This window comes from Ceratotherium simum, chromosome Y, assembly GCF_057802395.1.
Source record: "Ceratotherium simum simum isolate JZ-2026a chromosome Y, ASM5780239v1, whole genome shotgun sequence".
Lineage (NCBI taxonomy): Eukaryota > Metazoa > Chordata > Mammalia > Perissodactyla > Rhinocerotidae > Ceratotherium > Ceratotherium simum.
This window is the reverse complement of record NC_141941.1, coordinates 7,600,487-7,613,252: the sequence shown is the minus strand read 5'-3', so window position 1 is coordinate 7,613,252 and position 12,766 is coordinate 7,600,487. Positions and strand designations below refer to the sequence as shown.

Sequence of the window (12,766 nt, the reverse complement as noted above, 5' to 3'; positions counted from 1 at the left end):
AAGATTGGCAGCAAAAGTTAGCTCACGTGCATCTTAGTCAGCAAAAAAAATACTTTATTGCTAAAAAATGCTAAGCATCATTGGCGCCTTCAACAAGTTGTAATCTTTTTACTAGTGGAGGGTCTTGCCTCAGTGTTGGTAGCTGCTGACTGATTAGGGTGGTGGTTGCTGAAGGTTGGGTGGCTGTGGCAATTTCTCTTTTTCTTTGTGAGATAGATTAGCCCTGAGCTGACATCTGTTACCAATTCTCCTTTTTTTTTTGCTGAGGAAGATTGGCCTGGGCTGACATCTGTGCCCATTTTCTTCTATTTTACATGGGATGCTGCCACAGCACGGCTTGACAAGCAGTGCGCTCGTCTGCACCAGGGATCCGAAGCTGTGAACCCCAGCTGCCAGAGTGGAGCGCGTGAACTTAACTGCTACACCACTGCGCAGGCCCTGGCAATTTCTTAAAATAAGGCGACAGTGACTTTTGCTGCATTGGTTGAGTCTTCCTTTCACAAACAATTTCTCTGTAGCATGCGATGCTATTTAATAGCATGTTACCCACAGTAGAGCTTCTTTCAAAATTGGAGTCAATCCTCTCAAACACTGCTGCTTTATAAACAAAGTTTATATGATATTCTAAATCCTTTATTGTCATTTCAACAGTCTTCACAGCATCTTCATCAGGAGTAAATGCCAGCCCAAGAAACCACTTTCTTTGCCCATCCCTAAGAAGCAACTCCTCATCTGTTAAGTTTTTTCATGAGATTGCAGCAATTCAGTCACATCTTCAGGCTCCACTTCTACTTCTTGTTCTTTGGCTGTTCCTGCCACATCTACAGTTATTTCCACCACTAAAGTCTTGACCCCTTCAAAATCATCCATGAGGGTTGGAGTCAACTTCTTCTAAACTCTTTCCAAGATTGTATTCAATATAATGTTGATATTTTGACCTCTTCCCATGAATCGTGAATGTTCTTCATGGCATCTGGAATGATGCATCGTTTCCAGAAGGCTTTCAATTTACTTTGCCCAGATCCATCAAAGGAATCATTATCTCTGGCAGCTATAGCATTACAAAATGTGTTTCCTAAATAACAGGATGTGCAAGTTGAAATGACTTCTTGATCCATGCGCTGCAGAATGGACGTTGTGTTAGCAGACCTGAAAACAAAATTAGTCTCGTTGCACATTTCCATTACAGCTTTTGGGTGACCAAGTGCATCGTCAGTGAGCAGTAATATTTTGAAAGGAGTCTTTTTTCTGGCCAATTCTCAAGAGTGGACTTAAAATATTCAGTAAACCATGTTATAAACAGATGTGCTATCATCCAGACTTTGTTGTTCCATTTATAGAGCACATGTAAAGTAGATTTAGCAGAATTTTCAAGTGCCCTAGGATTTTCAGAGTAGTACATAAGCATTGGCTTCAACTTAACATCATTAGCTGTATTAGCCCCTAACAAGAGGGTTATCCTGTCATTTGAAGCTTTGAAGCAAGGCGCTGACTTCTTTCTAGCCATGGAAGTCCTAGATGGCATCTTCTTTCAATATGAGGCTGTTTTGTCTACACTGATAATCTGTTATTTAGTGTAGCCACTTCCATGAATTCTCTTAGCTAGATCTTCTGGGTAACTTAACTGGCTTCAGTTTCTACATCAGTACTTGCTGCTTCACATTGCACTTTTAGGATATGGAGATGGCTTCTTTCCTTAAACCTCATGAACCAATCTCTGCTAGCTTCAGACTGTTCTTCTGCAGCTTCCTCACCTCTCTCAGCCTTCATAGAATTGAAGAGAGTTAATTCAGCCTTGCCCTGATTAGGCTTTGACTTAAGGGACTGTTGAGGCTAGTTTGATTTTCTTTTTTTTTGTTTTTTTAATGTTATGGTTGCTAGTAGTTCTTTTATTTGTTTATTTTTTGTGAGGAAGATCTGCCCTGAGCTAACATCCATGCTAATTCTCCTCTTTTTGCTGAGGAAGACCGGCTCTGAGCTAACATCTATTGCCAATCCTCCTGCTTTTTTTTCCCCCAAAGCCCCAGTAGATAGTTGTATGTCATAGCTGCACATCCTTCTAGTTGCTGTATGTGGGATGCGGCCTCAGCATGGCCAGAGAAGCGGTGCATCGGTGCGCGCGGGATCCGAACCCGGGCCGCCAGTAGCGGAGTGTGTGCACTTAACCGCTAAGCCATGGGGCTGGCCCTAATTTGATTTTCTTATCCAGACTACTAAAACTTTCTCCATGTCAGCAGTGAGGTTGGTTTTCTTTCTTATCATTCATGTGTTTACTGGAGCAGTACGTTTAATTTCTTTCAAGAACTTTTTCTTTGCATTCACAACTTGGCAAACTTTTTGGCACAAGAGGCCTAGCTTTCACCCCGTCTCACCTTTTGACATACCTTCCTCATTAAGATTAATCATTTCTAGATTTGATTTAATGTCAGAGATGTGCAATTCTTCTTTTCATGAACTTGAACACTTAGAGGCCATTGTAGGGTTATTAATTGGCTTAATTTTAATATTGTTAGGTCTCAGGGAATAGGGAGGCCTGAGGAGAGTGAGAGAGATGGGGTAGCAGCCAGTCAGTGGAGCAGTCAGAACACACACAGTTTTTGTTGATCAGGTTCGCCATCTTATATTTAGCACCCCAAAACAATGAACGATAGTAACAACAAAGATCACTAGTCACAGATTACTGTAAAAAATATAATAATGAAAAAATTTGAAATGCTGTGAAAATTACCAAAATGTGACAGAGATGAATTGAGCAAATGCCCTTGGAAAGATGATGCTGATAGACTTGCTTGACATGGGGTTGCCACAAACCTTCAGTTTGTTAGAAAACGCAATATATGTGAAACACAATAAAGTGAAATGCCATAAAATGAGATGGCTACATGTAAATCTTAGTATGTAATTACATATGCACACATACATATATGTAGCTTGTTAGCTTTTTCCCTTTCCATATCCATCATTTTGGCAAATAAATATAGTTAATTTAAGTGTTAAGGAATACTTTATGTATATATATATCTATATCTATAGAGTTTTTTTTCTTTCACTTTTCAGGTGCTATTCAAGTATTGGGAAAGTTCAGGATGCCTTTATATCTTACAGGCAGTCTATTGACAAATCAGAAGCAAGTGCAGATACATGGTGTTCAATAGGGTAAGGCTTGTTGTATATAAAATTAATAGTATTTCAATTGATACACAAGTTCTTTGAAACACATATAATATACTGTGTATATTATACCCAGTCAGTTTTAGACAACTTATTATTTATTTCTCTTTCCAGTGTGCTCTATCAGCAACAAAATCAGCCTATGGATGCTTTACAGGCCTATATTTGTGCTGTACAATTGGACCATGGGCATGCAGCAGCCTGGATGGACCTAGGCACTCTCTATGAATCCTGCAACCAACCTCAGGACGCAATTAAATGCTATTTAAATGCAACTAGAAGCAAAAGTTGTATTAATACCTCTACACTTGCAGGAAGAATTAAATTTTTACAGGTACAAATTTTAAGTAACATATTATAAAAGACAGATTTCCATATAGTAACTGGCATGAGGAGGGTGGCTGGAAAGTTTGTCTGTTTTTGTTTTGATGTCAGTAACTTGTTTCCATAATTTTTAACTTTGTGATATTATTTTACTTTTCATTTTAAGTAAGACGTGCAATATTTAGAATGTTCTTTTGCACATTTACATTGTTGGTGCACATTAATTTGCGTGGTTTTTCTGTGTAAGTTATAGCATTTCAGAGAAGAGAACACAAACATTGATTTTCACTCTTGCTTGAAATGTCATGAGAAGATACCTATAAGGATTCTGAAAAACAGAACTTAGCTTTATTTTGATTCATACGAGTCTATTCTAATTGCCCTCTTTATACTTAGTGTTTATCTAAAACCCCAAATTTAGAATCTATTTTCTTTAAAAATAAATACCTGTAACATTGAGGAAGATTTAGTGGACTTGCTCTTACTCAAGTAGGCCTGTGTTAAATTTGCTTTTTACATAATTTTTCCTAGGCTCAGTTGTGTAACCTTCCACAAGGTAGTCTACAGAATAAAACTAAATTACTTCCTAGTATTGAGGAGGCGTGGAGCCTACCAATACCCGCAGAGCTTACCTCCAGGCAGGGTGCCATGAACACAGCACAGCAGGTGAGAAGTTGGGTTATCTTCTGTAGGTGCCCAGCTGTAAGGGTTCTTTCCAATCTGTAGTGATGAAACTTATATTACTAAGTGCAGGATTGGCTTTTTTTAAAAATAAAAATCCTTCATATTTAATTACAAAGGGCTTTTAGATCAAAATTAAACTCCCTCTGATATGGGAAGAAACTTGGGGTACTAGTTTAAAACCTTTATATATTCTGATGATTTCAAAAGGGATATCTTAATGGACTATAGTACAGTACTATACAGTATAGTACATTTATTTAAGAAAACAAGTTTTTCAAAAGAAGGTACACATTTCTCCATTGATGATTCATTTGATATTGATTTTCCATAATGGCAGTCTGTGATATCCATATAGCTTTGAAAGTATGCAGCTTATAAAGTTTTATAATTTGAAGGAATGAATTAAGAATGTGTAGAACAATATTTTTGTCTTCCTTCTGTGATCTTTAGGCTTATAAAGGTCATCATCCAAATACTGAACCTGTATTAGGCCTCAGTCAAACACTAATTTCACAGCAATCCTTGCCAGTACACATGATTACTTCTAGCCAAGTAGATGGCCTATCCAGTTCTGCCAAGAGGAAAAGAACATCTAGTCCCAAAAAGGTATATATAATATATTGTATATACATTTTAGGGAAATGGAAAATCCCAAACAAAAATGAAGCTCTAAGTCTTCTGAAATTGAGACTGTCTTGTATTTTAAACTTGAGTACATCAAGGAGTAAAAAGCTTTTCAGTTATTTTGCTGTAATTAGCAATATTTCCTATCCTGAATGTGCTTTCATACTAAATATAGTAGGTAGGGATAACTTCATGTTCATCAGATCATTGTATTCATTTCCATGCTTTTACGAGCTTAGCGCACGTTTTGCCGCCGCTTTCTGTCGACATTGAAATAAATGGAATGTATAAAGAACAACCTTTTAGGTCTTTGAGCATGATTCAGATAAGAGCCTTTTTAGGTGGAGTAAAGAATGAATGTATGCTTCACATTCATAAGTTTCCAAATTGATTATACATTTTAAATTATTTTTTTAAATGATTTAAAAAAATAAGTCATATATATGTGAATACTCCAATTTGTAGTCATTTTGTATATCAATAGACATACTGTTAGTGTATGAATTTAACCAAATATTCTTTAATTTTTTTAAATAAATTTTCCTCAGAATAGTTCGGAAAACTGGAATAGTGCCCAAACTGTTTCATATACTCCAGTACAGCAACAAGTTCATTCATGGTGTTTGACACCACAGAAATTACAGGTATGAAATATTCTTTTCGGGCCGGCCCTGTGGCTTGGTGGTTAAGTGCGCGCGCTGCGATGCTGGTGGCCCGGGTTCGGATCCCGGGTGCGCATCGAGGCACCACTTCTCCGTTCATCCTGAGGCCGAGTCCCGCATACAGCAACTAGAAGGATGTGCAGCTACGACATACAACTATCCACTGGGGCTTTGGGGGGAAAAAATAAAATAAATAAAATCTTTAAAAAAAAAAAAGAAATATTCTTTTGGCAGTTTCCACCCTCTCTCCCCGTTTTAAAGGAGTAGAGGTAGTAACCTTGAACCTTTTTTAGGTATTAATTTTTTAAATTGAATGGCAGTAAACTGAATGGCAGTAAACTAAATTAGTATATATATTAGTATAATGAACCCATATTTTCCAGAGTGGTAGAGATCATAATTCATTTTTGTTTTTTACTTTTTTTTCCTTTGGTGATGGAGATTGTCCCAGAGCTAACATCCACTGCCACTTTTCCTCTTTTTGCTTCAGTAAGATTGTCCCTGAGCTAACATCCATGGCAGTTGTCTTCTATTTTGTATGTGGGATGCTGCCACAGCATGGCTTGATGAGCAGTGTCTAGGTCGGTGCCCAGGATCCTGTTGGGGAAGAGGGAGAATCCCCCTCTGCCCTTTCCCTTAAGGTTCTTATGGCTGGCCACATAATGAATAAGACAGGTTAGCAGGAGAAAATAATACCAAGTTTAATAATAAATAAGACAGGTTAGCAGGAGAAAATAATACCAAGTTTAATAACATGTATACATGGGAGAAACCAGGGACACTGAGTTTCTCAACACAATAGCAGAGATTCTCGTCTTAAATACCATCTTCAGCTAAAGACAAAAGAGGATGTTGGGGGTGAGGGGAGTCATTTACAGGAGATTACCAGAAAAGCACAGTAAACAAGAGTAAGGTTCTTATATAGTTTTAAGGCCTCATCCTCCACACTGATAAGTGTCTAGAGAGGCCCTCCCCCCTCCCCCCAGAGGGGGAGATACCTTTACAAATGGAGATTTCCCTTATAAATGTAAATGTTTGTCTGGCAACTCCTTGCAGGGCCACCTAGAGAATGTGGCCCGAGAGACAGGAATTTTTGATAAGAGGGGCTTGTTGGTGCCTTTCCTGTTGTAACATCTATTTTACATTATATTACAGCCATCAGATGACAGTAACTTCTTCCTGGAACAGATCTTTTATGTTAAATTCTTTAGGCAGTTTGTGGGGGAGGTCAAATGTCCGTCAGAGAAAATAATCAAGGTAAAGAGATATATTTCAGAGTGGCCAATTTTGATCGCCCACAATCTGAACCCATGAACCCCGGGCCGCTGAAGTGAAGCACGTGAACTTAACCACTACACCACCAACCCAGCCCTATTTTTTACCTTTTTTTAAGGAAGTAATACATTCATGTGTTTGAAATGTGAAAATTAGTAGCAGGTAGGGTGCATAGATTAAAGGCTCCTTCTAGTTCCTGCCTCTAGTCACTTAATTTCCCTTTCCTACAAATAATCAATGTTAATAGCTTCTTTTGTACTTTTTTTCCTAGAGGTGTATTGTACATGTACAAGAAAATATGCTTGTCTCATAGATTCCTTTTTGTCTTTTTTATATAAATGTAGGTAGAGCACTATGTATATATTCAGGACTTTCCTTTTTTTGTCCTTAAAGATGTGTATTTGAGACTTTTTCATGTATTGCTTCTTTGTTCTTTTATTTTTTTTTTTTTTTTTATTTTTTTTTTTTTTTAAATGTTTTATTTTTATTTATTTTTTTCCCCTAAAGCCCCAGGCGATAGTTGTATGTCATAGTTGCACATTCTTCTAGCTGCTGTACGTGGGACGCGGCCTCAGCATGGCCGGAGAAGCAGTGCGTCTGTGCACGCCCGGGATCCGAACCCGGGCCGCCTGCATCGGAGCGCACGCACTTAACCGCTAAGCCACGGGGCCGGCCCGCTTCTTTGTTCTTTTAATACTGCAGTTAAGACTCCATTGAGGCCACCCATTATTTAACCAGATTATTGTTATGAGGCTTTTGGTCATTCCCAGTATTGCCATTACAAACAATACTGCTTTTAAGCAATTTTGTTATAATACATTTTAAGGTTAAATAGTGTTTCTGTGAAGATCATAATTTCCTTTCCACATAATATATTTAACTGAAAATACAGAAATAACCTTCAGATACATTTTTGGTTTTTACATTTATTTCTTAGATTTCTGAAAGGAGTTCATCTTGGGATTGATTACTTTTGTTTAAGGAATCACTATATTTGATCACACAAAGGTTCTGACTTTGTAGTCTTTTCAGTGACAGGTTGCCTAATAGTGTCTTATTTCTTGGATTTAACTTTATATTCTTCCTTTTCATTCTTCTAGCACTTGGAACAGCTGCGTGCAAATAGAGATAATTTAAATTTGGCACAGAAACTGATGCTGGAACAGTTGGAAAGTCAGTTTGTCTTAATGCAACAAGTATGTATACCATTTTTATTCTACTGTTAGTGCTCACTCCTACTTTGTACATGTGTTCAGTAGAATTTATATAGCTGAGCTTCCAATACTACTAATGGACAGATTTTTTTCTTTTTGTAAAAAATAACCACAAAGTAATTTAGAACAAAACACTTGGTATAGTGTACGCTTTTTTCATTATATTTTAGGTTTGTTCTATGGGCTTATTTTTATTATTTTATAATTAACAAAGCATTCATTTTGAGGTGGAGATGTTTTAAGGATTGTTTGATATAAAAAATTTGGCAATAATGTAATAGAATGGAAATTAGAAATCCCTTTCTTCATCATGGAAAATAAGGCCTGTAAATTAGGGACTCATCCATAATTTCAGCAGCTTTCTGTCTTTTTTTTTTTTTTTTTTTTGAGGAAGATTGGCTCTGAGCTAACATCTGTTGCCAATCTTCTCTTTTTGCTTGAGGAAGATTGTCCCTGAGCTAACATCTGTGCCAGTCTTCTTCCACTTTGCATGTGGGATGCTGCCACAGCGTGGCTTGATGAGCGATGTGAAGGTCCGTGCCCAGGATCCAAACTCGTGAACCCTGGGCCGACAGAGCAAAGGTTGTGAACTTAACTGCTATGCCATTTGGCTGGCCCTCAGCAGCTTTCTTTTGCCCTTATACCAGTAATAAAAAAAGGTTTCTTTAACTATATAATGAAAACAATTTCTGCTTTACCTATATGAACATAGTATTTCATTTTAAAAATGTGTGTGTTTTAACCTAGAAAGATTAAATATTATGATAAAATTTAGGGATGTATTGATTATACATTTTCAAAGTCACACAAGCAGGTTTTCTTTTTTGTTTTTGAAGATGAGACAAACAGGACAAACTGCTGGAATTCCTAATGGGCCAATAGCTGACTCATCACTGCCTACAAACTCTGTCTCTAGTCAGCAACCACATTCTGCTCTTCCCAGAGTACCTAGTATCTCTCAGCCTGAAGTTCACTCTGCTTGTTTTGAAAAGCCTTTGTCCAGTGGACCTTTTTCTGCAGGCTGTGCTCCTTGTGGCACATCAAAAACGCTAGGGAGTACAGACACTGTTTTGGTAGGCAATAATTATATAACAGGAAGTGGAAGTAATGGAAATGTGCCTTACCTGCAGCAAAATACACTCAGTCTACCTCATAACTGCACAAACCTGACCAGCAGCACAGAAGAGCCATGGAGAAAACAACTAACTAACTCCGCTCAGGTAATAGAAAGATTAGCTGCTTTGTTTGTTCTTACATAATGGTTTTTCTCTGGCTTGTGTTCATTTTGAGAAGAATAAATAAAAATTTAAGGAATATTTTTATCTTTTAAAAACTAATTTTAAATAATTCATAATTATGAGAATTTTAAGTGTTACAGTATAAGTACTACATTGTAAGCTCAGTCTCTGCACGACTGTATTTGCTTATCCAATATGTATTAATGTGTATATAAATTATGTTAGATAGTTTGTAAATAAAAGAGAACAAGGGAAAAAAATCATAGCCTTACAATTCCCCAAAAATCTCATTGCTAATTAATTAGGGCATCATGATCACATTTTTTAGTATGTGCAATTAGTTGATATCTGCATATATTCCCTGCATAAGATCAGTACTATGCCAAGTATTAAGCATTTATTTTAATGGAATAAAAAGACTAGTAAAGTTTCACTTACCATAAATTATAATAAAATGTGACCTGCAGTATGGTGGAAAACTGGCTTAGGAGAACCAAGGTGTTGAAGTCTCAGGAAATTGAGAGAATTTGGAAGGAGAATGGCAGGTCAAATGTGGCTAAAGTATAGTTTATGAAGAGAGAGGGTGAAATGTGAGGCTTAAGTGAAGGGTGTGATTTATTCTGAGGGCCTCCTGGAGCCATTAAAGGTTATGATGTAGAGATAGGAATTTCTTGAACAACCTTTTTGTAAACATAGTAGTCTACATTTTACAGCACTTTTAGGTTTATAGAAACTTGAGCAGAAAGTACAAAAAGGTCCCAAGACTTCCGCCACCCATAGTTTCCTCTCTTATCCTGTAATTGTATGGTACATTAGTTACTTTTGATAATGGCAGTATTAACACATTATTATTAACTAAACTCCTAACTAAACTCCATAATTTACATTATGTTATGCATTGTATGGGTTTTGACAAATGTGTAATGACATGCATCCACCTTCACATTATCAAATAAAGTAGATTCGCTGTCCTAAACATACCCTGTGCTTCATCTGTTTATTCCTCCTTGCCTCCCCTGAACCTGTGGCAACCACAAATCCTATTGTTGTCCCTGTACTGTTCCTTTTTCCAGAATGTCACATAGTTGAAATTATAGTATGTTTACCTTTTTAGAATAGCTTCTTTCACTTACCAGTATGCATTTGGGGTTACTCTGTGTCTTTCCTTGACATGATAGCTGCTGTTGTTTTTAATCGCTGAATAATATTTAATTGTTTGGATTTAGCACAGTTTATTATCCATTCATTTAGTGAAGGACTTCTTGGTTAATTCCATGTTTTTTCAATTATGAATAAAGCTGCTGTAATGTGCAGATTTCTGTGCACATAAGTTTTCAACTCATGTAGGTAAAAACCTTGGAACGTGATTGCTGGATCATATGGTAAGAGTATGTTCAGTTTTATGTTTAAAAGTTTGAGTTTAGAAGCTCAAAAACTGTCGTCCAAAGTGGCTGTATCATTTTGCATTCCCACTCACAATAAGTAAGGCTTCTTTTGCTCTAGCTTTTCCCAGCATCTGACAGTTGTCTTAGTCAGAACAGATATAAACAAAGTACCATCAACTGGGTAGTTTATAAACAACAGAAGTTTATTTCTCACAGTTCTGAAGGCTGGAAAGTTCAAGATCAGGGTGCTGGCAGATTGGGTGTCTGTTGAGGGTCATCTTCCCAATTGCTGGTTGGCTGTCTTCTCGTATCCTCACATGGCAGAAGGAGCACGGAGGGCCGGCCCGGTGGCGCAAGCAGTTAAGTGCGCGCGCTCCGCTGCGGCGGCCCGGGGTTCGCTGGTTCGGATCCCGGGCGCGCACCGACGCACTGCTTGGCAACCCATGCTGTGGCGGCGTCCCATATAAAGTGGAGGAAGATGGGCACGGATGTTAGCCCAGGGCCATCTTCCTCAGCAAAAAAAAAAAAAAAAAAAAGAGGAGGATTGGCGGATGTTAGCACAGGGCTGATCTCCTCACAAAAAAAAAAAAAAAAAAAAAAAAAGAAGGAGCACGGAGCTCTCTGTGGTTTCTATTGTAAGAGCATAATCCCTTTCTTGAGAGCTCTGCCCTCATAACTTAACCTTCCAAAGACCCTACCTTGGGTACCATCACATTGAGGACTAAATTTCAACATACGGAGTTTATGGCCTCAGTGTTTTGGGGTGTTAGTAATTCTAATAGGGATGTAGTAGTATCTCATTGTTTTTATTTACAATTCTCTAGTGATTTCTGGAGCATCTCTTCATATATTTATTTGCCATTTGTATGTATTCCTTGGTGAGGTAGATGTTGGTTTGCCCATTTTTTAATCAGTTTGTTCATTTTCTTATTGGTGGGTTTTGAGGGTTTTTTTCTATATTTTGCATAACAGTCTTTAATCAGATAGTCTTTTGTAAATATTGTCTTTCAGTCTCCGCTTGTCTTCTCATTCTCTGACAATGTCTTTCACAGAACCGGTTTTTGATTTTAATGAAGTCCACCTTATCACTTCTTTCTTTCATGATAGTGCCTTTGAAGTTGTATCGCTATGCCCAAGGTACTAGATTTCCCCCATGTTAACTTGTAGGAGTTTCATACTTTTGCATTTTAAATTTAGGTCTGTGATCCACTTTGAGTTCATCCTTGTGAAGTTGTAAGATCTGTGTCAAGATTAGTTTTTTTGAATGTGGATTCCCAGTTGTTCCAGCATCATTTGTTGTAAAGACTGTCTTTCCTCCATTGTATTGTCTTAGCTGCTTTATGAAAAATCGGTTGACTATTTTTATGTGGGTCTATTCCTGGGCTGTGTATTTTGTTCCATTGATCAATTTATCTATTTCTTTTGCCACTGCCATACTGCCTTGATTAATAACAGCTTTATACTAAGTCTTGAAATCAAGTAGTGTGGGTTCTCTAACTTTCTTGTTCTCCTTCAATATTGTGTTGGCTGTTTTGGGTCTTTATATGGAGAGCTGTATAAACTTGAGAATCACTTTGTCAAGATCCATAAAAATAATATTAGGATTTTTATTTGGACGCATTGAATCCGTAGATCAGTTTTGTAAGAACTGATGTCTTAACAGTGTTGAGTCTTCCTATTGATGGATATCTGGAATATGTGTCCAATTATTTAGTTCCTTGATTTCTTTCGTCAGAGTCCTGTACTTTTTTTTGTTTAGATCGTGCACATATTTTTTTAGATTTATCCCTAAGTATTTCATTTTCAGGGGAGTGCTAATGTAAATGGTATTATGATTTTAATTTGAAATTTCACTTGTTCTTTGCTAGTGTAGGAAAGTGATTGACTTTTTTGTATTAACCATGTGTCCTTCAACCTTCCTATGTTGTTGCTTATTTAAGTTCAGGAAGTTGTTGTTGATTCTTTTTTCTACATGGGTAATTATGTCACCTTCAAACAAAGGGTTTAATTTGTTCCTTTTTAATCTGTATCCTTTTTATATCCTTTTCTTGTTTTATAGCATTAGCTAGACTTTCAGTACAATGCTGAAAAAGAGTGGTGAGAGGGAACGTCTTTTCCTGGTTCCTGATCTTATTGGGGTATGCTTTGAGTTTCTCACTCTCACATATGTTAACCGTGGTGTTTTTGTA

General features: G+C 37.2%; 1 protein-coding gene across 1 annotated transcript in view; it reads left to right on the top strand.

Annotated features, from left to right (window-relative positions):
• LOC147911633 (lysine-specific demethylase 6A-like) overlaps positions 1–12,766 on the top strand; it is a 201,132-nt gene that overhangs the window by 130,770 nt on the left and 57,596 nt on the right. The window contains 7 exon segments of the mRNA XM_087427822.1: positions 3,058–3,156; positions 3,286–3,505; positions 4,027–4,161; positions 4,630–4,785; positions 5,352–5,447; positions 7,841–7,936; positions 8,791–9,174. Of these exon segments, the coding sequence (XP_087283948.1) occupies positions 3,058–3,156; positions 3,286–3,505; positions 4,027–4,161; positions 4,630–4,785; positions 5,352–5,447; positions 7,841–7,936; positions 8,791–9,174 (1,186 nt within the window).